Source organism: Meleagris gallopavo, chromosome 11 (assembly GCF_000146605.3).
Source record: "Meleagris gallopavo isolate NT-WF06-2002-E0010 breed Aviagen turkey brand Nicholas breeding stock chromosome 11, Turkey_5.1, whole genome shotgun sequence".
NCBI classification, from domain to species: Eukaryota; Metazoa; Chordata; class Aves; order Galliformes; family Phasianidae; genus Meleagris; species Meleagris gallopavo.
This window is the reverse complement of record NC_015021.2, coordinates 22040796-22067831: the sequence shown is the minus strand read 5'-3', so window position 1 is coordinate 22067831 and position 27036 is coordinate 22040796. Positions and strand designations below refer to the sequence as shown.

The 27036-nt window shown below is 45.3% G+C and overlaps 1 protein-coding gene across 1 annotated transcript in view; it reads left to right on the top strand.

The window, feature by feature from the left end:
• Positions 1-21944, top strand: part of IQCJ (IQ motif containing J) — a 35797-nt gene extending 13853 nt beyond the window's left edge. The window contains exons 2-4 of the mRNA XM_031555016.1: positions 18266-18330; positions 19168-19248; positions 21388-21944. Coding sequence (XP_031410876.1) covers positions 18266-18330; positions 19168-19248; positions 21388-21670 — 429 coding nt within the window. The 3' untranslated portion in view covers positions 21671-21944. The remainder of the gene's footprint in view (positions 1-18265; positions 18331-19167; positions 19249-21387) is intronic.
• The last annotated feature ends 5092 nt before the right edge of the window (positions 21945-27036 follow it).

Below are 27036 nucleotides of genomic sequence, written 5' to 3'. Positions count from 1 at the left end.
TTTTTTCCCAAGCCTGAATCTCCCGATTTTGACAGATATATCCTGTTAATACTGCAGTTTCCAGGGAGGTAACCATACCATTAAGGCAGCATCTTCAACTTAACATTTATATAACATTTTACTATAGCTTCTACCCTCGGCCCATCGTACATAGACACGCACGATCTGAGTCTGCAGGGATGTGACTCCTTGTGACCATTTGACCTTTTCTGCAGATTTTGAGTCAATAAAGTTCACTTCCGTGACCTTGCTGTAGCTTGGCAGTGGTTCTGTTATGATAGCAGTATTTCTTACCTGTCTGTAGCATTAAACCTGGTGAAAATTGGATGTTACACTTGCAGGCTCAGCTGAGAAAGGTCTTTGTAATGAGCTACCTTTAAAAATTGGAGGCGCTGCAAAAGCACTTCGAAAAGAAGGCGTATCGCCAGGCAGGTGCTTTCATGTGTGATCTGACAGGGTCTGTCTTGCTTTTTGATGACAGGAAATTTCCAGCTTCTGGTGAGTGGAGTTTTTTGTCCTTTCTCCGTTCAGCTGGGGGCACTGAAATGCAAGGTTCCTCGCTGTGCTCTGTCTGGCACGCGTTCAGTCATTCCATTTTACCACTGGGAACCTAAAGTAGAGGCTACTACAGGGGAGGACCTATGTAGTGCCACCAGATGGGGAGGAAATGGATTTCCATGTCAACAAGTACTTGGCTTTTCTTTTACCTGGAAGAATTATTGCAGCATTTTTGTTTAGTTTGAAGAAAGGGGTGGCTCTGGAGCAAGACAGTGCTATTATTTTTCAATACAGCCAAGTATGATGCTGTCCCTGGGGGTTTTCAGTGAGTGAAGAGAGGTATTTCTGGCATATTTTCTTTTTCTTTTTTAAAGTCATCCAAAACTCAAATGGCCATTATCACAGCATGCAAGCTGCAGCTGTATGGCATCTTTCAAAGCAGAATGAAATGGAAGTCCCAGCTGCATAGGATGTCTCAAAGCAAGCCCTTATGAGTGTCCTCTGGACTGTCTGGCTGTGAGTGCTGTATCAAAGACTTCAGTCCCTCTTCTCCTCATTGACCAGCGAAGCTGCTTTTAGAGTACAAATTAATAGGCTCATTAGTGGGAATGGAGGCGACGTGTCCTGCCTGCCTGATTTGCTAACGATGCTCAGGTGTCTTTCTGCTGATGCTCATCACTCAGTGAAAGAAATGCAAAGTATTTACAAGAATGTATTAAATTGGGACGTGGTTTTTGTCTTTGGCTGTTGCTTGGAGGCTGCCAGGAGAGCATCACTAGGAGCACTGCGGAGGGCTGGGGAGCATCTGGCTGCCCACCACAGCTCCAGCAGGGCAGGTTTACTCTCAGAACAGCTCTCATGCCTTTGTGCCTTAATGGAATCTGTGGCTTAGGTGCGAATTCCCTTCCTTGAAGTGGCAATAAACTTCGGTGTTAAAATGAACAGGCTGTTCTTATCTTCCCCAGGGCTGCTTAATATGTGAAGTTCTTTTATACAACACTGTGATTTCATTTTATTTCCCTCCTTTCCTTCTTCTCTCCTTCTTTTCTTTTAATTTTATCTGATTTTGTAATGGTTGGGAGATGGAGTCTTAATTTCCTGCTCTGCTCAATCTGCCTTTCAAGGAATCTTGAAGGAAACTGAAAGTATGAGAAGGACCTGCCTGGCCCTGACTGTGAGTGTCTGCAGGGATGGGGCAGGAAGCATCGAGACTCTGAGCTGTGTGTGAGAAGGAGCTCTTCCTGAGAATGGAGCCCTGCAGAAACATGTGAGGTGTTAAACAACCTCTGGATCAGCTCAAGTGAAGCCGGATGAAGCTGTTCCACGTTGAGGAGCAGGGTTTGGAGGGGTCTTTTGGTGAGGAGATCAACATTACTATGCCTCCAGCATTGGTGGTGTGTTTATCCTCTCTGTTGTTCTTCAGAGTCTGCAAACTCCAGAACGTAATTGCTCTGGAGGTAATCTTATTTCCACTGTCCATTAAACACCACTACATGTTTTCTTATTACTTGAAAACAAACAAACAGTTAAAGATTGGAGTGAAGTCTTAATGGATGTGAGCACATCTTAGGGATCTGCTCCTATAGAGGAATCTGCCTCCTGCTAATACCATGATGGTGTGACAGCAAACAAGCTGTGCTGGGGTTTTCTCAGATCCCATTGATCCACAGCACTCCTTGCCCTCTCATTGCAGCGTCTCCATGAATCCCACCCCAACAACCAGGAGTGTTCACAGAAGCCCTGCAGCAGAGCTGTGCACCAGTGAGCAGCTTTGGAGAACAGCTCAACAGCTGATAAGATACTGAACCCTTTCTTCTTTACTCTTTTTTAATTTTTTTTATTTTCAGACTTAAAACTCTGAGCTGAAATAGGAAAAAAAAAATTAAGAAGTTCAACACTTCTTAAATATTTGTTTCTAGTTTCTTTTGGGGCTCCTCTATATGTGCGAATCAGTTTCCTAATAGCAGAGCTACAGGAAAAAATCAAATCCATTGGGAACTTTTTAAGCATAAACGTGTTGGGCATGTGAAAGACAACAGCAGGATGTCTCTGTCTGGCCCTTTCCACCTTTGGGGTGGGAAAAATAACCCTGCAGCATGATGTGATGGCAGCGATAAGAATTCATCATGATAGTTGGTCAACCAGATCGGAACAGATCTAGGGCAGTGACAGGCTGTGTTTTCCCATCTGGTCTTGAATCTTGAGTTATGACACTGGGATCTCAAGTGGAGCTTTACTTTCTATTTGCTTTGTAAAGCCCTCATCTCCTGCCTGCATACACTGCCTTTTTCCTGAGCAAAATGAAATTCATTCTTTTTAAAGACAGAGCTGTGGTGTTCTGGTGGTTGTTTTTTAACCAGGCTTGAAGCAGAATGGAGAAACCTGGAACATGCGAGCAGTTCAAATTTTGCATGGTTAAGAAATACTTTTCCCTGGCATTTGAAGTCTACAAGTCTGTTATTCCTAAAATGTTGCTTGTACATAACACTGAGTGCAACAGGTACCTCTGCTGAGGTTGGTGAATGATGAATAATGAAGGAAGAGATCTTTTTCTCTTTGGATTTTTAATTAAAATAAGCATGATTATCCACTTGTAACCCTGCCATTAAGATGTACCAGTGCATTAAATGATGCAAGTTAACAAACTCAATATTCCTTTTTCCTTCGAACCACTTTCATAAAAGTGTACGTGTCTTATTAGAATCTAATTTCTCTGCAAGTCTGTCCTGAGAAATGGGCTTTTATTTTGAGTTTAGGTCAGTAAGTGCACCTAATTATCACTGTGAAGTGTCAGCATTGGAAGATACAGTGAAGAATAATTGGGTGATGCTTCTGAAAAATGCGATGGAGGTATCTGAATGTTTATTTTCTGTACAGCACCTGTCAGTGCACTACCTGGGCTGCCTGGGCTTCTTCCATCTTTCCATGACTTTCAGAAATAAGAGGTGCCGAAGCTGTCCCAGGGGGCTGCGTTGTTTGGGTTAGTGGTACGGTTAGTGGTTGGTTACGGGTGACCAGGTGAGCTTGTCGGAACCCGACTGGCCACAGTGCTGTTGTGTCTGCAGAAAGTGCCCTACGGTGAATTTAAATCGGTGCATTCACTGGGGGGAAGCTGTGCTTGACATGGAAGATGGTTGGCACTAAGGTGAGCGTGTGAGAGGATCAGTGATAGTGCATTAGTGTTGGAATGGATAGCTCTGTGGGATGTTAACTCGGTGCTTGGGAGGAGAAAAGACAGTAGCAGTAACTAGTAAGCAAATAGTAAAGAATGATGTCATGGTGTTGATGTATGCAGTGATGAATCCTGCTGGGACAGAGCAGAGATGGAAGGACTTTGGAGGAGGGCAGCGAATAGAATCCCATTGTGAATATGTTCATCTCCCTCTAAATTAATAGAGAACAGCTTTCAACCAAGGATTCTGTGTGTGTGTGCTGACCCGTTTTGACATTAAAAACGGAGGTGGTCACTTCCACAGCTCAGAACTCCCCAGACAGGGAGAGAGGCTCTGGTTTTCAGAGGCGAGATGCTTGGGGCTCACGTGAAGGTGTTAATTTAAATGAAATCACTCAATAAAGCATTCAAAGAAGTGTTTTTCCTATCAACAGTCGTAGCTGTAAATATAAAGAATGGAATTGTTAATGATGTGCACAGAGTTCTGTGTACTAAGATTTAGTCACAAGGAAGTATAGATAAGGCAGCTCTGGTAATCCAAATGATAAATTATTAATGTTTCCATTTTGAAACGTGGAGCTGATGCTCAGAGCTGTATGCTTGTGCTGGGGACCTCCCCTTTGGTGCAGGGATGTTGTCTCAGGAATATACAGAAGGAGAGGAAAGTCAACCAAACTCTTGAGTCCAAGGTTGCTCAAGTTCACAAGCAGCCATCCAGCTTAAACTATTGCAGGTTGGTTTTGTAGAGGAGCTGTGCAGGAGCTGTTGGGCAATGGAAACCTTCATTGCAGACCACTCTGTGGGAGAAATAAAAATCCTACTGTGCATCACAGGCATCTGAATGAGAACACATCCCATCAGGTCGTTCTGATTTATCAACCTTATAAATATTCACCATGACAACCCAGTTTCTAGAGTTACGAGAAACTGTGAATTCATTTGGGGAATTAGTGTTGGTTATTATAATTTCAGTTTGGGGCCCAAATGTGTAAATAACTTCTACAGAATTCTGGTACTAATTATTTATGTCTTGCTCCTTGACAGCACCAATTATGCCAGCTAAGAAAAGGGTTTCTGCTGGCATTGCCCCAGTGACTCTTCTAATGGGTAAATCATTAGTGCAATTAATAGAAATTTTATTTTCAAATAACTGATTGGAAAAACAGTAAGTTGGGGGAACCTCCCTTTTCCATAGTATTGGAGAACAGACCTTGATAACTGGTCTCTTCAAAAGTGAACTTCTATCTAAAATTTACCTGTGTATGGAATCTTGTGTATGAAAACATTTTTTCCACATTAGTTTTCCTTAAGCCATTGTATTTACACAAGTCCAGGCTTGTGCCACCAACGCAGTGCTTGAAGCTGCGTTTTCACTTTGCAATGAAGGCTGCTGGGGTTCATAAATTACCTCTGTCTTCTGAATGCATCTGCTTCCTGGTGGCCAAGTCTAAATTAACACAAAACTTAATTTGTGTGAGTATATTTCTAGTTAGATGGAAGTTCTCCTTCCTCATTAAAGAAGAGGGGGGAGGATGAGTTGTTTTTCCAGTGTTCTTATACCACCTTTACAGTACGCTGCTCATTAATGCTCTTGGGTTTGTTCTTACTGTGTACGAGCAATCCTTTTATTTTCATGAAAAGCATTTTGGACCTTGATTAGTTCCATTGGTCTCCAAGCAGAGGGAGAAGGGCTGCATTCCCAGCCAGAAGCATGTCTGTGGGCTCTTTGAGGGATGTTGTCGGTGGGGATGGTTGGGTTGGAGTTGGTGATCTTAGCAGGCTTTTCCAACCTTAATGATTCTGCCTTTCTCTTCAGCTTGCAGCCAGAGTACCCTGAGTGCTTGATGCACATGCATGTCGAGTTGCAGGGCTGTGGGTTGGACTGATGCGTGGATCTTAGACCATGTGGTGTTTAGGGAACAGCACTGAAATAACAGTAACAGCATCTTTTCTCCAAGGGCATATATGTTGATTTTTATCCTGGAGGAAGAAGCTTCTGTCATGAGTTTGAAAGCCTTCAAGCCATGGACAAACAAGCTTAGGTGGGAGCAGATCATACGGTCACAGTGAGAGCAGAGATTCGTGGTGTTGGCAAGGACCTGCGTGGCTCTGTGCTCCCAGGGGAAAATGGAGCAGTGCTGCAAGGAAGGAAGATGCTACTGTGCAGTCAGTGTAAATCACAGCCCTTCTGCAGCAGTGCCTTCCCTCATCCCACCAGGGTTAAGGGCCTGGAACAGCATTGCTGCTGAAACGGGTGCTTGAAAGCAGGTAGTGCTTACTGCTCTTTATTTCTCCAAACTCAACCTAATTAGCACAGCTGGAGGGAGGAACGTGCTGCATTTCTTCAGAAAAGCAGCAGCAATGTTGTTTGCTTTGAGGATCAATCCGCAGTAACTGGATTAACACGGAGCTTGTACAGATGTCACAATTCCTAGAAATAATGAAATCAAAGACCTCAAAAATGCTTTTAGTCAACGTCCTTATATGTCATGCTCAAATTAAGTGCTGGAAAATTCCTTCTGACGTAACTCTGTTGTGCGTTGGGTTTTTGGGCTTTATTTCTCAGTTCTCGTCCTAACTCCCTGGGAGACACTATCTTGCAAAGATCTATGAATATTTGGGAAGAGAAAGACTGGTTGAGCTGGTTGTTTCCTGGGCCTTGGTGGGATGCCTTCAAGGAAAAAAACCCGAAGATTTGGAAGCCATAATGGCAGTATTTCTGAATGTGTGGACACCTTTGTGTGCATGGCTGGGAAACCCACAGCAGTTCAGCCCGTGGGTTCTTGTTGCGTGTGACATGTGGCACTCAGTGCTTAGGTTCTTCCATCTGTAGTTAAATCCAGCTAGAGGTGTTCTCATGGAGGAGATCCTGCTCCTTTGAAGCCTGGCATCAAAGGAGAGTGACTGAGTCTAAATGTGAAGGCAGCAATCCTGCAGGCTGGGTGCAAAGAGGTACGCTGAGCTTGGACCGGTTGTGGAAATGGTCCTTGACCTCATCTGTTCATCAAGACCCAACTACCCATTTTCCAAAGCACTGTTGAAAAATATCCAAAGGCTGTCTGCAATTAAGAAACCCAGCATATGCCACAATGTCTCAGCAACAGGTCTGGGCAGTGGAATCCTATTTCTGTAGTCATTACATAAAAGTAGCCATAGCAATGCTAATTTGTGTGTTGTCTAGGGAGCGAGCAGCCCATCAGAACAGGGCTAATCTCACTCTGTGTTTTTTTTTTTTAATAAAAAGGAAGAATGCTAAATAATTAACATAAACAAATGAAAACTAATTTGCCAATTTTTAATTTTTACCCAATTGCGTGCTTCATGTTGATGAATAATTTACGAGTCAGAAAGGAATATAAAATGAAACTATTTCTCTGGGGTCTGCTGTGCATGTTATCTGAACATCCTATCTGACTGTTCGTTTATACAAAAAAAAAGAGTGAAAAATAACCCCAGAGAAAACAGCATTCAGCATGAACCAGGCTGTAATAAAAAGAGCTGCAGACTCCAGAGGTTTTACTATTTCCTTACAGACCTGGGATCATTTGTCTGAGGCTGTTTTTGAATTATTCATATAAACTGTGGCTTTCTGCTTTCAGAGACCGAAGGCAACCGGCTTCTATCGTACGGTTTCACATGCTGCTGTTCTGTTTGCATTTAAGTTTTTTATAGGGTGCCCTTTATATAAAGGCTCTGCTGGATGCTGTGGGATTCTATCAGCCACGCATTAAACATTGAGAACCTGTATTGTGCTTAATGCTGAGGGTTTCACACAGCAAAGAAGGCAGCTGGCAGGAGGGTGAGCCAAGGATGCAAGGGAATGTAATAACTGAAGAGCTAATAAACCTTGGAAATAATGCCATCGTTCTGCTCCGGCTTTGGAGTGCTAGCACCAAGAAAAAGGCATTTATTACTTTTGCTCCAAATGCTGCCTGTTGACTTCATAAATCTTCTCTATCTCGATGCCCCAGACCTACGCAGGACTTGAGGCTGACACTGGTGCCTCTGTGTGAGCATTTTGGTTTGAATCAGGAGGGTGTCTTTTGAAACCTACTTCCTGATTGCCCTGTTTTAATGTACTTGGATTTGGAACACCTCATCTTGCGCAGACTGCATTTCGTAGCATCATTAAGGTTGGAAAAAACCTCTAAGATCATCCAGCCCAACCGTTTCACCACCAGGCCCACAGGTTGTCGTGGCTGAAGATGCACTGACAGCCGTTGATGGCTGTTTGCAGGTAGAGTGATGGGGTTATCAACCCCAACGGCCCAGACTGCTGCTGGGGCTGTGGCTTTGGCTGGGCGGGTCTGCTCCCATTCCGTTCCCTCCTTGCTGATGCAGACGTGGCCATGGATCCCACCAGGGTGTCCTGGCACCCCTCCAGCCTCCCGTGCAGGGATGCAGTGGTTTCACTCTCCTACCCTCCTCAAGTCTGAGGGTGGCACAGATGGAAGGGAATGCCTTTCGGGGCTAACAGAGATCATGAAATGCAGGTGTTGATTGTTCTCTGTAATTAGGACAGATTTGGGGTATAGCTGTCTGATCTAGGTGACTGCACGGAGCTGTATGTTTCTTACTCCAGGCTGCATCTTGGGTGGAAGATTTCCTTCTACCTATTCTGCTAAGACTGGGAGTTTCAATGTCTGAATATTTTTTTAGCGATATTCTGGTCAAAAACAAGGCAGCACCAAACACAGCTGAAGTAGGATAAAATGTTAACATAAAATGAGGATAAAATGTTTGCATTATAATGTTATAATGCAGAGATGTTGGAAACGAGCAATTCAAGAACTTGGCTTTTGTAGGAAGCACAGCAGCAGCACCAATAGGCAGCTCTTAACAGCTCGTGCAGGCCAGTGTAGGGCAGCTCTGCAAGCAGTAATGCCCAATTACAGAAGTTACGAGGAAATCTTTTTCTCTGTGTTCTGGAAAATGTGCTTTTTTTGGATGGTGTTCAAAGAATCATAGTCCTGTTCAGAAAAAAACATCTGTGCATGATTGCTAGCACTCCCGGATTTTATCATTATGTTCAACTGTGATAAAATCTTCCAAGTAAGAAAGTGCTGCCGATGCTGTCAACTCCTGATAAACCCCAGTGGTGAGCAGCAACTGAGGCTGGCTGGGAGCAGAAGGGAGCTCTGCCAACCCACAGAGGAGTTTCTTTGGGCTTTTCCTGCCGGTGGGTATCAGTTTAGAGGTGTAACTTTTTGTAGGCAGCTCTTTTCGTTGCCGCTCATCAGATTTGTAAAGTGCCATCCTGATGTTTATCTGCTCCAGGTGAAAAGCATCGCTGCTGCACACGGGATGCAGTTGCTAAGCAACCGCCTTCAATTAAAACATCATCTTAGATATCTGCAGTATATGTGAAATTAGATTTAACTCCTCAGGAGCTCAGAGGAGAGCACCCCCTGAGCCCAGCAGCTCCTGCCATACATCCTCCTCCTTTACACCCTTTGCTGCATTGCCTGTAATGCAAAGCTTGGCAGTGGGGTTTTGGTTCTCTCCTGGTTGGTGGTGCAGCACGTGCACGTGGTCGTTGTTAAATGCATGCGGAGCCTCTGGCTCCTCTCAGGAGGGAGAGAGGCTGGAGCCAAGCTCTGGGTGCAGGGTTTGGGGACTTCTGTCCTTGGGTATTTGCCAGGCTCATCTCCAACCTCAAAACAGAGTTCAAATCCAACAGCTGGAGGAGTGTTCATTTTAAATGGGCTCCGAGTAGGTGAACTTTTGGAAGCGTTGTCAAGCTCATCTTTTGTAAGGAGTTTGTATGAGCTGCTCCTCATGGAGCCCCTCGCAGTCGGTCAGAATTTCAGCTGTGTGGCATCCCCTGAGCCATGAGCACCTCAGGTTCCTTCCTGGAAGTGCTGTGAGAAAGCCCAGCAGTTTGAGCATGCCATTGGGAAAGACAGATGGATGGAGAGTGCTTGGGAAAGTGAAGTGCTGCTGAGGGGTGGGATGTCTGAGCAAGAATGCACAGCCTTCAACGTTGGGAAGTTTGATAATTTCAGCTCTGGAAGTGCACTTTTCTAACCTCCAACATGCTCAAATGCTAAGATTGTGTTGAAAACTAATAGAATCGAAGTGTTTTCCTATGAAAAACTCATACCTGAGCTGCCTGAAGCTCTGCTGTGGGAGATATTGCACAGTGTGTATACAGGGTGTACCTCAGGTACCTTGGCCAGACCCCACATAGCTTTTAGAGAAGCTCAGACAAAGGCCAAAGTATTCTGCTGCTGCTTTGGAACCTTCTCATGGTCACTTTCCTGGATTAAAGCACTCTGCTGAAGGGAATGGTGCTGCTTCTACATCCTGGGGGTTGAAGCCGATAGTAAGAATGAAGGCAAACATTTGTTTCATTACAATTTTTTTCAAGGTCCACTGCCTTCGCCTTGTCCATTATTGTGAAATGCCACATGCTTAGTGTCCTCCAGCACCATAACAGAAAGAATTTGAATGCTCAATAGCATTCAGTAATAGCAGAAATTTAGTGTAAGATACGAGCTAAATCCTGGCTTTTTAAATGAAATAACTTTGTGTCCCTTCTGCCCTCTTGCTGTACTTGTTTTACATTGCTATTAACAGAAGAAAAGATCTCTGCTGTTGACTGGAGTGTATCCCACCCTTTGTGATTATATTTGATTTTGTTTTAGGAAATCAGATTGATTAGATGGGTGTACTTGCTCTGAAACCTGCTCTGCGATTGTCTGACTGACTGATTGATTAATTCTCCAGATTAATTTAGCTATAACCCGTGTGCTAAAAGCACAACTGAACAGTTTTGTAATTTGCCTCTGAGCTGTACCTGTGCCCATCTTTTTAATGGGATTGTAAATTATATGCACTTTATAAGGGGACTACAGTAGTCTGAACAATTGTGTTAATGACTCTTAACAAGTGATTAGCTGGGAAGGCAGGATGGAGGAGATTGGATTGTTTCACCTGTGAAATTGCCAGGGGAGCATCTTTATTATTTGTCTAATTATCTTGTTGCCATTTTATAGTGGTCCCCAGTAGTGCTACAAAAGTTAGAGGAAGTTCTGCTGTGAGCCCTTCTGAAGTTACAGTGCAGATGTTCTTGTCACACTGGGGTGAATTGTGGGGACGTAGAACATCTCTTTCTGAAGGAGCTTAAAAAAGTTCCTTAGCAAGGTGCTCACAGATATGAAACCTCACACAGCTCCGTCTGTTCCATCAACGCAGGGTCCCTACCTGGATGAATTTGCTATCTGGTTTCTGTATAGCAAGCTGGTTACAAGGGAGAAGAGCAACCCCTGCTAAATCAAATGGATCCATTTTGTGAGAAGTTGAGGAAAGAGCCAACATAACCCTAAAATGCCATCAGCTTGGGATTCAAGAAGGACCGTGGGGTTCATGTTAGCCTAGGCAGCCCTTTGCTAATCTTCCAGATTTAATTGACCTCTTAGCATGTTTATGCCCACCCTTGAAATGGAAATGATGTAGATATATTTAAGAGAGCTGAGATTGGGTCTTCTGGGGTGTAGCACCTGGAGGATGCTGGCTGGCTGGCTGATGCAGGTGCTGTCCTGCTGGAGGGATTTGCCCTTGGAGGAAACACCATATTTTGTAATCAAGAGATGCTGGACTGGGAAGGAAGGTAAGGCAGGAGCTTTGACATGACTTGTGCTTGCAGTCTCCAGCGAGCACAGCACAGCTGGCAAATTAATAAGTTTTTTTTTTTTGCAGGTTTCTTAGTGTGTTTGCATAGTTATAAGCATCAGAATGAGTGAGTAGTTTCATTATTATCAGCTTGGAAAAGCCATCTCTCATGTTGAAGACAAACAAGAGAGTGCGTGGTGGAAATTACAATACACATAAAGATTAAGACCCTAATCAGAACTGCTCCATCTGCAGTTCATCATAACAGAGGAAATGGTTCTGTGAGAGCACGTGATCTTCCATGAACCTCAAGTCTTAGCTGCAGCTGCTCTCCTTTGGGTCAGTCCGGAACGCCACGTGGCTGCCAGCTGACTGTGCTGGTGCCTCTGCCTCGTGCAGTTTGCAGTGACAGTGTTTCAGTTGCCCAAAAATAGGAGTGGGGAAGTGGTGGCCACACATCCAGGATCACTCGTGGTGGCTCAGAGGTGGCTGATGCTTCTGCCTCACTGATGTCCTCACTGCCAGTCCTGACCAGGGATGTACATCCCCATGTGTGCGGCGGTGGAGGACAGAGCTTCCTGGCACTCACAGAATCACAGAACCATTAAGATCCCCAGCCCACCCCACCATGCCCACTGACCCTCAGTGCCACATCTCCACAGCCCTCAAACACCTCAGGGACGGTGACTCCTCCAGCTCCCTGGGCAGCCTGTGCCAATGCCTCACCACTCTTCTGGAGAAGAAATGTTTCTTAATATCCAGCCATTAAACCCACGTGTGCTTTCTCTAAGCAAAGGCACTCGCTGTGAAGTTGGTGATATGAGGACTGTGTACTCAGTGCTGCCACAGTGCAGTGTGATGGATATTGGCGCATGCTTTCCTAAAAGCATCACCTTTGGTTACGGACCAGATGCATCCTGCATGGCCCGTGCTGAAATGTGCAGAAGTGTAAAAAGCATTTCTATAATAGATGTGTGTTTTTTGTACGGTAACCTTCTGATTCCTAAAGTAGGAATCCGTCTTCTCTTTTGTGGAAATTAGTAGACAGAACCACATGCTGAAAAGCTGAAAATTGGATTACTATTTTTCTTTTCAGTTTTAAAACAGTCATCTGTTGTTGTCGTTAGAAGTAATAGGCACATGAGCTATAAAAAGAGCCACTTACTTTTTCTGGGGGAACAAAACCTCCGCTGGGACTATGGAAGATGGATCTGTCATGTCAAATTTTCCTCTGGCTTTCCCCTTCCTGGCGTGCTCAAATCCACCCTGGCTTGGTTGCAATCTCATCATATTTCTCTCAAAATTAAGCTGGATGCAAGTGTAACTTGCAATGAAAATCTGAGAGGGTGATGGGGTGGCTTGGATGGTGTGGGTTTCTTCCAGTGGGTGCAGATCTGTGTCCTTCATTTGTGAAAAAACTAAAAGAAGGGCTGTCCAGTGGCAGCCAGGGCTGGTAAGGCTGGCAGCTGTAAATGTGAGGTACTACTTGGTAACCCAGGGCATAGGGATTGTTGGTTTTCATTCCAAATGGAAACTTGCCTTGAAAACCCATTTCCTGCTGTGCTGTTGTGACAGCTCCAGCTCTGTGTGGGTTTTCACTGTAGGAAGGGTAGAGAACAGCAGACAATATATATACATGTGTACAAAGTATCTATGCTTGCATTTTTTGGCTTGCCTCTAAGACTCCTCTCCCTGCTCTCCCATGGCATTCACACTGTTCAGACCTCCTTACTCCGTGCTCAGTCTGGATGCAGTTTCAGAAGCACTTCAGCTGCAGAGAAGCCAAGATGTCAAGAGGCTTATTTCTCTCTAGTTTGTTCTGTTGGCAGAAGCTAGAAGTGTGTGTATTCTGAGGCAGAAGTGGTGCTGCTGGAAACCTTGACCACAGTGATAGCAGAAAGAAGAGGCTTTCAAGGAATCTCACTTGGCTTCTTAGTGGGGTTCATCCTTGGGTGAGGTCTCCAGAGCTGCTGTAGCTCTGCAGCCATGGTGCAGTATGTTGCTCTTCCTGAGGGCAGAAGTGAAGGAAGGAAAAAAACCCAACAATTTACTGATATCACAGAAAATGAAGAGCTCAGCGGGTCGTTCTGTCAGTGCTCCTGTTCCCTGGGAGATGTCACAGCATTGCTGTGTTTCCCTCCTGCCCTTATACCATGCTCAGGAGAGTACTTATTATATCAGCTGTCCTGTGCAGCCAGGATGGTGGCACAAGGATTGGGCACCAGCTCAGTTCAGGGGTCTGAAGGCCAGGGCTTCCAGCAGTTTGGTCTCTATGCTGCTTTCACACTTAGTTTTGTATCAAGTCCTGTCTTGATTTAACAACGATTAGAAGAGAGCATCATGGTTTACAATATAGAGAAGAGAAGCAATTAGATAGTATGTCTTTAGGGTATAAGCAGAGAAGGAGGGAGGTTATGTGAAGAAAATGAAAACATTACTGATTCATGTATTAAAGTGTGTGAAGTATCCGGTGGAATATGAGGCAATCACAGCCCATGGGAACTTCCAGCAACGAGTAAAACTGAGAAATGAGGCAGCATGGAGTTTATCTTCAGCAGAACAGTGTACTCACTGCTCTAATAAAGCTTTTCCATCTCTGCCTCGCTAGGTTTTCAGTAGAAGGACCGAAGGAGCTGCCCACAACCCAGCCTTGGCTTCCAGCCTTTGAAGCCCCAGCAGCTCCTCAACTGGAGCAGTTCTGTGAGATAACTTTGATTCTCAGTAACATAGGAAATGAGCAAAATATCTCACTGGTATCCAGCAACATGAGCATTAAGCTGCTGGAGTTCGTTGCCTAATGGCTGCTGTTCCCCTACGCTCTGTGCCTCAGCTCCTGGCTGCCTTCCTGCCATACCTGAGTGCTGTGATGCTCAGCGCCCGTCCCGGCAGTGCTCTGATTATTGCTCACCTCCTTCCAGCCTGAGTCGCATCAGTGATGCCAGCCCTGTCCTTGGCCTGATTTGCCGTTTGGTGTGGTGAATCCTTCTGGGAACAGCCCTTGGGCTTTGGCTGGTGGGGAAGGATGGGTGTGTGGGCAGAGCTGGCACACGCTCACTGCCCTGCGCCCACTGGAGCAATGTCTGTAGCTGAAGGACTCTAAAGAGTCTGCAGGAGTGATACAAGAGTCTGAAGTTGCTCGCTATTAATTAGTGGTTAATAACCACAGCCCATTTTAACTAATCCTGATGTACAAGGAAGCAACAAGGGCTCCTTCCCTGGAGGTATCACAACCAAATGGACAAGGTACTTGTAAGAATTTTCTTCCTAAATCTGTATCTGCAGCTGAAGTAGACTGAGGTGACTCCGAAGATGGCGTGGTTTTTTTCAGTGTGATTGGTAAATAGCTCTGACAGCTGTGCATTGCGGAGCCCCTGCAGCTATGTTAATCGTGTGCACTTAATGTACTTTCCTTGAATATTCATAGCTGAAGTGCTCCCTATTAGGTTGCCCTGTAAGGCTTCCCCCTCCCGCCCTCAATACGCAACAGCCTCCATCGTCTGCTGTCTCTTTTTGTTCTGAGATATGGAGCGTGTGCCATCGTCTGACGTTTAATTACTGCTGTTACTGACTGCTCAGCGTGCACAGGGTGCTGTGTTAGCTGCTGTGCTCCAGCCCTTAAATGGGACACAGAAGGCTCTACACACCACTGAAATGTATGAATTAATGCAGGCGGTCTGCTGGCTGCCCGTGCTGGGGCATCATTTAACATGGGAACCATGGTCTTTCCTGGGAAAACTGAGCAAAACGTGTTTCTGCTGAAGGATTATTGCCCCGATCCCATTATAAGGCTGGGAGTTGGTTTTCAGTGAGGCATTGCAGGGAAAAATGATGATCAAACAGAGCCTGGCAGAGGTGCTGTGCATAGAGGTGCTGCTGCAGCCCAGCAGGTAGACTGGTGAGGTTCCACAGCTCCTTCCTGGCACTCTCAGGCACTGTAAATGACACAGTGGGGTAGGAGGACACGAGTAACGTGATATTTGAATTTAAAAAAATACATCTTGCAGCTTGGGTAAGGATTGAGCATAGCCTCTTTGACTGGGGGTTGGGACTAGGTGGTCTTTGAGGTCCCTTTCACCCCAAGCCGTTTTATGATTCTATGATATGTTTGAATAACTGCCCTTGGTTATAAATTGGAAAAACAGGTCTTTACTGCTGCAGTTTTGGGGTTTTCCTGTGCTGGGGGGCTTTCTGCCCCAACCTCTGTCTCTGCCCCCTAGGGAACCCTGTTGTACAGCAGCAGGCAGAGCTCTGAGGCAGAGATGCTCCAACAACGGCACACGTGTCCAAAAAGGATTCTGAACATTAATTTTTAACACGTGGCCTCTGCCCTGATTTCTCTGTGCTGGTACAAACCTGTGGGTATAAATAGCTCCACTGACCCAAATGGGTGTTTTTGGGCACAGCGACAGCACAGGCTCACAGCCTGCTATTCCAGGTAGATATTTCTTTAGGCATGACTTTGCATCTGCAGAATTCTTCCCTTAGATGTTACGCTAATATTGGCCTTGGGAAGCAAACTTCTCCAAAGCAGACTTTAGGGACCGGTGCATTTATTGTTTGAATATTTATTTCCCAAAGGTATGCGTGGCTTAGAAACATCCAGGAAATGTTTTTTTCCTTCCTAAGTGGCCTTGTGCAGAAGTCACCTCTCTGTCTTTGGTGGCAGAGCTGGGGAGCCCCAAGTGCAGTGGGGATGTGGCTCAGGGGGCACAGTGGAGGTGGGTCGGTTGGGCTGATGATCCTAGAGGTGCTTTCCAGCCTTAATGATTATACATGTTTCTGCAGCTCCAACGAGTACTATTAACATCTGTATTCCACTGAAGTAGGAAAATGGAAACTGCAATAAATTTCACAGTGTGTTTACATTCTACCAGGTTCTATGGAGGCACCGTAATTCATCGCGTGTTCCAACAGAAGCGTGGATCTCTTCCAGTTTAATTTTCCCAAGCCTGAGCTTGCAGCTGGGTCGCTCCTGGTGTGACCTGTGCCAAACATCTCCCAGTTGGCTGCTGTCATCAACCCCTGCTCAGTGCCACCCAGGGTCCGGGCACAGCAGCAGAGCTGGGCCACAGCCATGGTTGCAAGGAGCAATAATCAATGCTTCATGTTTAATGACGCAAAACTGAAATTAGTATGGATTTTATGTCTCCTTCTCTTCCCAATTATGCAAACGTTACTGTGCCCCTTTTGTAGTTGTCTTATGTTATGGCTTTTAGACAGGCAGGCTGGTGATGTTTAATTGAAAGGCTGAATAGTCAAAAATGTCACAACTGATTCAGTTTTTACTTTTTTTGTTCCGTCTTCACCCTTAGGTTAATAGAAAATGATGTCAAACACAAGAAATGATTTATGTAAGTTGTGCAGGTTTTGTCACCCAGGGCTATATATAAAGTCAATTGCAAATTGTTTTCACATTCTAAATTACCTTACAGTGCTCTGGGACACGCTGAAAAAATGACCGGCAGAATAATATGGGAGAATAAAGGTTATCTTCTGAACCAAACCGTGTTTCAAGGAAGACAATTTTGGAAGTTGCTTATTTTTAATGTGCCAGGAAAAACTGAGCATAAAAAGAAAGGCAAAGCCCTGGAAGTTTGAGGATGGCTTCCAGTGGCAGGTTATGGGGGAGCAGCCGGGCTTCTGTATCACATGTGTGCAAGGTTAAAAAGCACCAGGTGAGAGCTCTGTGTTTCACAAAATCGGTTGTGTTTGAGAAAGCACTGCCAGATCCACTGGGCCACAGCGACTGCGATGGTGGCATTGGAAGCAAAAGTGTGGGATTCATCTCGGGTAATGAAAATATCTTCATTTTTCATTGTTAATCTCCTGAGAATCCCATATCCCCGTGCAAGATGGTTGTAGGCCCCCTTCCCTACCTCTGAGTAGCTCTTGCTTTTCCATTTAGTTCCCAAGGTAATGAGATAAGAGAAGCCATGTGTTGACATCTTTGTGTCTTCATGGACTTCCCACCTCCCAGTGTGCTTTCATTATTGGCCAGTTGGATATTTCTGGGGCAATATATTTATATTATGTATTATAAAAGAGGATAGAGATGCACCTTTATGAGTAAATCAGGTGGGAAGGGACCAACACTCTTCTCGTGCAGTGACTGTGAGAACAGGCTGTGCTCTGCAGCGTGTCCCAGCGTTCCCCATCCTGCAGTGAACCGCCTTGGTGGCCCACAGAGATGATCTGGCAATGGGAAAACAACTTAACGTGGATTGTAATCTGCTTTAATTCTAGGTTTGCACCTGCTTAAAACAAACATATGTATTTAAATTGTTTTTGTTGCATTTCACGTTGCGTGCTTCTCAATTTTAGCTCGGTTAAAGCAGAGCTTTACAGATCTCCACCATCCCTCAGCTCCCACCCCTTCTGAACACAGTATAGCACTGCTAGAAAAACGCAACTTAGTTTTTAAGCCCTTTGTCTGTGCTGAAATTCATGAGGGATTTTTCCTGGACCCGTAGTGTGGATGCAGGGAACCCCATCTACTTCTGCAGTTCAGCTCTTGGCATCTCTTCTATTGAAGCAGGATCCAATGCAAATACCCTGGTGAAGATGGCAGGCTATCTTCATCTATCTTTCATATTAAATCTCAGCTAGCAACTCTCTTAATTGTGCAACTAAATACAGTTTGATTGCAGAACAAAGGGAAATCCATTTGGTATGAGCCGATGCTCATCGCTTCTTCCCAAGACCATCTTTCAAATCACAGCAGCCACACACCTAGCAAACAAAGGAACGCTTTCCTCTTTCACTCTGCCTATTATTTTTCTGTAGGTCTGATCTTTACGTGCTGGGTATATTGATAAAGGTGTTGGTTTCTTTGTAGCTGTTATGTACACTGGGAAGCGTGCCCTGAAGGCGCTGCCTGAGGGAACGTTGTGCTTTGTGGTTGGGCCCAATGGTTGGAGCTTGAAGGGGGATCTCCAGTCTCAGCCCACGAGCATTGTTGAACATTTCTCTCTCTTCTTGCAGGAAGAGCTCAGAAGGCTCCAGAACACCCTGGAACAGGTCAATGATGGCAAATACTCGCTTCAAAGGTAAAGGTGTGATTTCCACTATATCTCACACGTGTGTTTTTTATTGTACGTATATTTTTCACTTGGCCATATACTGGATCTACAAGATCTCACATCTAGTCCACAAACAATCCTTACTTTAGTTACAGGAGGATAATTTCTGAAAACTGGCACTGATTGGTGATATAATTGAGCATCCAGTTAAAGTCTCAAAATAACTCCCCAGACTGGGGTCTGATCTTACAAATTTTCGTGCAGAGTTCTTTCATTTATGTTGCCAATCCCATCCAAAGCAGTGTCCCGAGATGTTTGATTTTTATCTTGTAGCATTTTAAAATTGCCTTCTCAAAGCAATCGGTTTGCAGCACCGACTCCTCAGTCACCATATATCACAAAGAATTTTTCTTCATCTTCTTGTATGGCCTGTGCTGATGTAATTCATTTGCTGCCAGCATTACCATTGTTACTTTCCATTTTACTCTCCGGCTTTTCAAATGTAGCCCCAGGGATGAAAGTTAATTTAGCAAGAATATCTACTATATTTGCCAGTGGTTTTGTTTGCAGCAGCAGCTTCTTTGCTGGGTGTGCCTGTCTCTGGGGCTGGCATCTGGATGGTTCAGTGCAGAAAGCTGCAAGGACTCAAGCAGGCCCCAGTCTGGGAACTGTGTCCAAATTCCTACTTCTTGTTAAGTGAGGTGGGGCTGGACGTGGGGATCCAGATGCCTTCCCCAAGAGGCAGCAACACATGAAAACGAGCGCCTCTTGTATGATCTTGTCAAGTTTTCTGAATTACTTCACGGTGGTTGCAAAAGTGTCATCCTGAGACACACTAAACCCATTTTCTCTTCTGCTTCGTAGCCATCAGCTTGCCATGGATGAGGAAAATAATATTGAAAAATATCGTATCAACTTACAGCCCTTGGAAACAAAAGTGAAAATGTGAGTAACCAGGAATGTCCTTTCTGCATTTAAGTGCTGCTGAGTTTGTCAGATTCCTGAACCTCAGAACCCAGCTTGTGTCCATCCCATATGTCTGTGCAACTCTAAGTATAATGAAGCAGAGCACAGAGCAGGTTGTGCTTGAGCCCCAAAGCTACTGGCAAAATTCTGAGCTGTCAGGGTGGAGCATACTTGTACATACTGAAGTTCACTTTCAACTGAAAAGCTGCACCTAATGTGCTATACATGCAGTTAAAACATTAATGCTTTCTTAAAATATTAAAAGGACATGAAGTTTCAAATTAAAATCCAGCCAGTGTCTTTTAGACATGCCAATATAAGGCCACTGAAAAGAAAAGCCCAGAGATCTTCTGAGAGGGGTAGCTGTACCTTAACTTCAGTTTATTCTCGTGCTTTAGAATGGAAAATACATGTAAGCATAAATATGTAAATACTACTGGTATATGTTTTGCAGTGGAGCGTGGAGCTGAGGTGATGTGAAGTATTAAATGCTTGAGATGTGAAGATGCAAATTCTTTTTTAAAGCAAAACACATTTACTGGAAGCTCCTCCACTGGCATTTGCTGGGGGCTTTAGTTGGTATTCCTGTCCATCTCAAAGCTGTTTATGAAAACAACGTGGGGCTTGACCAATCCAAATTGCTCAAAAATGCACGTTGTCCCCTGGCACGACGTGAGACCTCTATTGCTGTTACCTGGGAGCAGGGGCTGACCCCCACCTCCACACAACCTCCTGCCAGAGAGCTGAAGAGAGCCATGAGGTGAGCTGATGAGCCATGAGAGCAGCAACATCTGGGGGCTGTATGGGTTTTTTTCCTGCTTGTGGAACTCAGAGCAGAAGTGACACCTTTACTACAAAGGCAAAGTGGGAAGAGTATTCCTAGGACAATAAACATCTGTAGGGAAGGTTTTGCATCCTTTGGGTTGCACCAGAAAGCATCTGTAAGGCTCCCTGCAGGAGGAAGGAGCATGGTCTGTATTTCACACCTCCAAAGTGCCAGCAGAAGTGAGACTGAGGGTCACAGCAAGGAGTGCCTGGGCTGGTGCTGAGCCCCCGGGGTCACACTGTGCTGCTGGAAGAGCAACCAGGGAGCTCTGCAGAGCTGAGAGCACACCGAGGTCAGGGTGCTGCACCCCAGCACCAGGCATGGTGAAGGTTTTGCTGAATTCAGCTGCCAGTGAATCAAACGTTAAAAATCCCCAGAAGGAACATTTCAGTCTCATTGCACTGCCGTGGTTCAGAGGAGTCTCGGGTCGGAACTTAGCCCTGTTCTTCCATGGGGTTGGCAGACTGTTCCATCATTTCCTCTCACATCCATGCTGTTAACAGCACAGATTTGATAGCAAGGATCTCTGGTGGTGCCGCACTGCCACCTGTCGAGCTGCAGCCCAGGGAAAGCACTCCAGAACCCTGCCCAGGCAGATGCTCAGGGGCTGTGGGCTTGGCTGGCTTTACTCCTCCTCACAGTCCAAGCTCAGGGGTTGGAAGCAGAGCTCCTGCTGTACTCCCATACATTGCTCTGGAGCAGTTTTAAGTCCCATTGGCAGTGGGAGGTGGATTTCAGAGGGTGCTGGGCTGGCTCTGAAGGGCCAACCTTGTCTGTATTACAATCTTTATTACTGGTGTAAACGTAAGATTTTTACGCTGTTCGTTCCTTTAAGCAGATAATTGTCTTCCTCTGTGTTTGCAAGCTGTGAGAGAATTGCTGAGTTAAGTGCAGTCTTAGATTTAAACTCGCACAAGTGATTTAAGGATTAGAGATACAGAATTGTATCTACTTAACAGGCATCCCAAGATACACCAGGAGTGCATAATACAAGGCCAACAGAGGTAATAAAGAATTCCATCTACTTAACAAGTATCTCAAGATATGCTAGCAGTGACAGAGGAAGTCCTGCACAGGGTAGCAGTGCATGATAATTTTCAAAACAAAGCGCAGAAAGATCAGACCTCCAGCTTTAGATGTTGTACTGAGGGACATGCTGTAGTGGGAAACGTTGGTGACGGGTGGACGGTTGGACTGGGCGATCTTGGAGGTCTTTTCCAACCTGAGTGGTTCTTAGCATAAACCCTTCCTGTGGATGCATTCACCAACTGTGTGCTTTGCTGTCTGCCCAGCATCCAGCGCGCATGGCGGCAGTACCTGCAGCGCCAGGACCTGCGCCCCGAGCAGCTGGGCAAGCGCAGCCCCTCCCCGCCCTCCCTGTCCTCTGACAAGATGAGCAGCTCCATCAGCATGAACACCTTTTCGGACAGCAGCACGCCGGTGAGTACAGCCCTGGGCATGTTGATCCGTTGGCTCCTTTTTGATGGTTCCCATCGAGGGCTCTGCAGGGAAATGAAAGTCGTTGCAGCGTCTCAGACAACGTGTAAGGGGACTGTTGGGCATCGTGACATGTAAGGGGACAGGTGTTGGCCTTGTGCAGGTGAGACATAAGTCTGTCATAGAAATCATCGTCATAGGAATACTGTGTATTGCTCACCGCAGTGGTGCTCTGAGTGGGCAAAAAAGATGTTTCCAAAGTGTTTTGGTTTTTCTGTAGTAAGCAAAGATCTTCACTTGGGTAGGTGTTTGGCATTCTGTGTTGGTGTTCTCCGAAAAGAAAAAGGAAAAAGTGGCAAATTATTGGTGTTTTTCCAAGAAACCGATGTGTTTTCTGGCATTATTTTGTTTTACTAAAAAAGAGTTGGGGAAGTTGATCTAGGGATTAAAAATTAAACTTGATTTTGGAAGCAATGCACCAACTGCATACTGGGAAGCTGCTGGTGGAGGCTGTGCTCCTCTTATCACAATGACTCCAAACCAGGAGCCGGTTTTAGAAAATATTACGTGGCTTTGTGGCTGTCCCTGGTGTAGGATTTTTTAGGTCAATAAATCAGATAGATATCGAGCCTATAAATACTGCTTTCAGCTTGAGACAGCATACATCTGTTTTGAGGAAACAGTGGACCCAAGCACAGAAAATAATTCAGTAGTTTTAAAAAAATACAGGAGGTAAAAATGGCCACAGTGTGTGTCAGGCTGTCCCAATAAATAAAGGTGAGGCACGTGGTGGTGTCCAGCTGGCAGCACGTGGGGCAGTTGGGAGCACACTCTGCAGGTCGTTGACATGAGGGCACGGTGCTTATGGAAGCTTTGGTGCCGATCACAGGGCAGCATTTGGTGACTTCCAAATTCACTGCATAGTGGAGAAGCCAGTGGGGTTCTTAAAACAGATGAAGCATCTGTGTGAGGAGGTGGTGACTGTTAGTTTAACTGCATCTTTGGTGCAGTCCAAAGCTGGAAAAGTGCCCCATGGTGTAGAACACAGCATGGTCCCAGGGATCAGCCGTGACTTTTGTACTTCTGGTCTGCAAGTTAGAGGACATCTCAACTTCTTCCTCCGCTGGGCTGTGTTATCCAGGTTAAACCTGACAAGAGGTGAGCTCCTTCCTGCAGCTGCTATTTCTGTGGTTGGGCAGGCAGCATCGGGGGTTTGACAGCATTTAATGAAATATTACTGAGAGCGCGCTGCTCTATTTTTAGGTGCCTCGTGCTCATAGCTGGAGGCCAGGATGATAAAGTGTGTCTCCGTATCGGGTTATGTGCCGATGTCTCACACAGCAAGTGAATTAAGCTCATGTAATGAGAGAAATAACTTGGGGGCCCGCTGTTACCTGGGGCAGAGGCACAGCCACCACCAGAGGTCCCCCCTGCCCCACACACAGAGCTCCTGTGGGGTCCCCAACCCTCCACGGGAACTTCCTTGGGAAAACAACACTTTCTCAACACTTTTGCATCTTACAGGAAAATGAGTACATCTCGGAGTTGTAGTGGTGTGAAACATGCAGCTTGAGACACTAGAATTACTGCATAGTTTGCATTAAAGTTGGGTTAGTGCCTGTTCATCCAACTGCTGCATCATACTTGCTTAATGGAAAGGAAGATGGGAATATTGTCTGGCACTTGTCTAGTGCCCGGTGCCAATAAGCTTTGAAAACTCAGGGAACGTTTCTGAAGGCCAAAAGAACCCATTCTGTGTGTGTCTCCTTGGCCACCGCAGTGCCAAAGATCTGGGGCACCCGCACTGCGTGCAGGCCGGCTCTCAGCTGAGGCACTACAACTCCAACAAACGCCACTGTGCTTTCCAAGGTCTTCCCAAACCCTTTAAAATCAGATTTATGTTATTGTTCTGCTTGCATTGGAGAGCGCTGGGGGACACTGTGAGCATCAGGAGCAGAGGAGGGAGGTGAGGAGAAGCTATATCTGTGGCCTAAGAGGAGATGGTTGAAGGTGTGAGATCTGGTGGAGGCACTACATGTGTAAGGGCTGTCCAGGGTAGTTTGGTTTCATATTTACGTCTAAAGAAATAAAACAGCTCTGGTCCTTTGTGGATCGTGGTCTTGGCTGTGTGGTGAGCTCAGAGGAGAGCACACAGCAATGCTAACAGTGGGTCACCCCACTGGGGTGGGTCCTTGAATGCATACACTGAGGACAAATTGTGATCGAATGCAGTGTTGCTGCTGCCCTAAGAAATAATCCTAATGCTAGTCTTTGTGTAAAAGTACACTGTGCTGAGCAGTATGGAGTCTCCCAAATAAAAATTTGGAAGAGAGGGAAAGTCAAAATGAAATTTGTGCTCCCTGGAGAGGTTTTTCATCTCTTTTCCAAAGAGGCAGAATGCAGCTAGCATGCCAAAATATGTTAGCAATAAGCGGTGATTTGCAGATGGGAGAGAAAAATTTATGAAGTATTTTGAAAAACCACTGTCACAACAGAGCCACTTAATTCAGCTGAAATCTAATCCTGGTTTTCAATTTCCTTTTGCTGTGCAAGCCCCTTGGTGCTCTGCTCAGCTGCATCACAGGTACTTCTGGGGGTGAAAAAGTAGTCGACTACTTGAATGATGAAAGACAGAATCTCGTGTCCACAAAACAAATGAGAGCCTGTAGGCTAATTAGTGCAGATTATGCAGCAGGATGGGTTTTGAAACTGCACACACCAAAAATCTATTTGTACCTGTGCATGGGTCCAGCAGCTGTGGTGAGGTAGAATTTTGAAGCTCTTAATTGGATGAATAATACCTGAATACGAAGTGTCAACATGTGCAACAGATGTGTTGCTGGAGAGTGTAAATAATGTTCGGTCATTTGTAGCTGAAAGAGAAGCTGTTTTCCACTATGACTACAAACCTCCTGAGGCATTTGTAAGGGGAAGTGAGGAATTGGGCTGATAGAAGTCATAGTTAAGTGTTTTTTCACTCTCTTGCCCTTGAAACTTTTCTGTTCTTAGAGAATAAGACAGAACGTGCAGATCGGTAGTAGAAAAACTGATTGAAACTTGGAAACTGAAATCCTGTGAAAAGTCTGTAATACCCAGTCAAAAATGCTCAGAGTCAAAGACACGGCCTTCTCACAGCACACGCATAGCTTGAGTGCAGCATGGGAGGAAGGGCAGTGCACCCACAACCAGAGAAAATGATTCTAACCCAGAAGTGTCAACAACACCTGTGACTGAGACTGAGAAGGAAATGGTGAAGATGAATTTCAAAAGCGTAGAAGATTTTCTGCTATTTAGTTAAGCAAAGTATCATAAATCACTGAAAGACAAATGGATGCCTGAATGCTTTATGCGTCATTGCCTACAAGTGCCAGTACAACATTTTAAAGTCCTTCTTCTTTTTTTTTATTTTATTTTTTATTTGGAGATGAACCTTAGAGGATAAAGACTTGTAATTGTTCACAGTGTGATTTCATCTCCTATTGAAAATAAATGGGTTCTCTTTTAAAATGTCAGGCCAAATTGTCTAAGTGCCTGCTAAACTGCTCTTATGTGAATTTGACTCTTCTGATTTTACCCATAATTGATACCAGTTACATAATATTAAAGTTTTACCTGAAAGTAACGGATCTCCTTCCTCCTCCTTTCCCCCTCCCCCAATATCATTCTTGACAGAGGGGGAAAAAACCAATGAGGCCATCTCAAAGTGTTTATGCTGTAGTATGCAGTGTTCCCTTGGGCCTTCTTCCCAGTAGAATACAGATATAATGAGCAGAATGGATGTAACTTCAGTGATGAGATGGGGAACAGATTTTTCCTGTTAGACTACAGCTTTGTAGGCCACAAAGAAGGGGTTTGCCAACTGTGTATGTGTGCATGTAGTACAGGCGATTTTCTAGCTGCTAGAAAATGCCTACTGTCAATCACTTGTCAGATTACTGTATGAGGAGCACACAATAAGCATCTGTACCATATCCGGTTACTTCTGTTTTCCTTTTACATTTTTAGTTTAAATGAAGAAGAAAAAAAAAAGGAGCAACAGAAAGATTTGAAAATAATCTTCTTTTATTTCTTTCTTATCACTGTGTAGAAAGGTGGCAGAATTTACCTTTCTCTGTGGTCTGTGGCTAAGTTCCTGGTTTTATTTTCCATCAGAAATAAACAGTATCTGTAGCTACTCAGAAGATGAATAAAGATGATGCCAGATATGTCCCGCTGGCAGTTGGCTGCGGGTGTGACCTGTTTTTTCTGATAACATCGTGTCTCTTCAAATGGTTCAGTCTCAAAGACATAATCTGTGAAAGCCACAGAAAACCTGATAATCCTCAGCAGACAGGCAAAAGCTAGTGCGAGACAGCCCCGAGTCCAGACTTCTTAGAGAACTGTGGCGGGGTGTTGGCTTTAATTTATTTATTTCTTCATTCCTTTGTAATCTAATCCAAAACACTGGCATGGAAGTGAATGGATTTTTGTCCCCGCTTTGAGTAGGAGCGACACCGCCGCCCTTTCAGCACTGCGGACACGCTCCCGCCCCGCCCTCCCCCCACCCCCCACCCCGGCGCGGGCCGCACGTGTCGGTCTGGGGGCTGCCCTGGGGCTGCCCTGGAGCTGCTGCTTGTTTCCATGGTCTTCCTCCCTCTGTGCTGGACTGGCTGCAAATACAACATAGAATCACAAAGTTGGAAACAAGCTGCAAGATCAACTAGTCCAACCGTCCCCCCATCACCATTGCTACCACAAGCGCTAAACCATATCTTGTAGCTCCTCATCCAGATGCCTCTTGAATGCTGCCGGGAACGGTGACTCCACCAGCTCACTGCGCAGCCATTCCAGTGTCTGACCACTCTCTGAGAGAAAAAAGTTCTTCCTCGTGTCTAACCTAAACCTCCTCTGATACAACTTGCGGCCTTTTCTCAGTCCTGTTTGTTGCCTGGGAGAAGAGGCCAAATCCCTCCTCATCACAACCTCCGTTCAGTTGTGAGTGCAGTAAGGTCTCCTCTGAGCCTCCTCTTTTCCAGACTAAACAATCCCAGCTCCCTCAGCCCATAAGACTTGTGCTCCAGACCCCTCACCAGTTTTCTTGCCCTTCTCTGGATATGTTCCAAGGCCACAATGTCTTTCTTATAGTGAGAGCCCAAAACTGAAGAAAGTACTCAAGATGCGGCCAAGCACATACAACAAATACACATCAAACACAAGATTTCTACTTTGCCTTACAGGGCTTCCTGGAGAATGAAAATCATGTTATTTCAAGCTGATGGCAATGTCCAGTACATAATATTCGTTTTCTTGTGATGAGGACAAAATGGCAATGAGCACAAAGTGAAATGCAGTAGGTTCTGTCTGAACACAAGGAAATACTTGTGAAGCGTGAAGGTGACTGAGTGCTGACACACGTTGCTCAAGGTCTGGAGTTTCCCTTCTTGGAGATATTGGAACACCACCTGATGTGGACCTGGGCAACTCACTCCAGGTAGCTGTGCTCAGGCACCGTGTTGGGCAGGTGA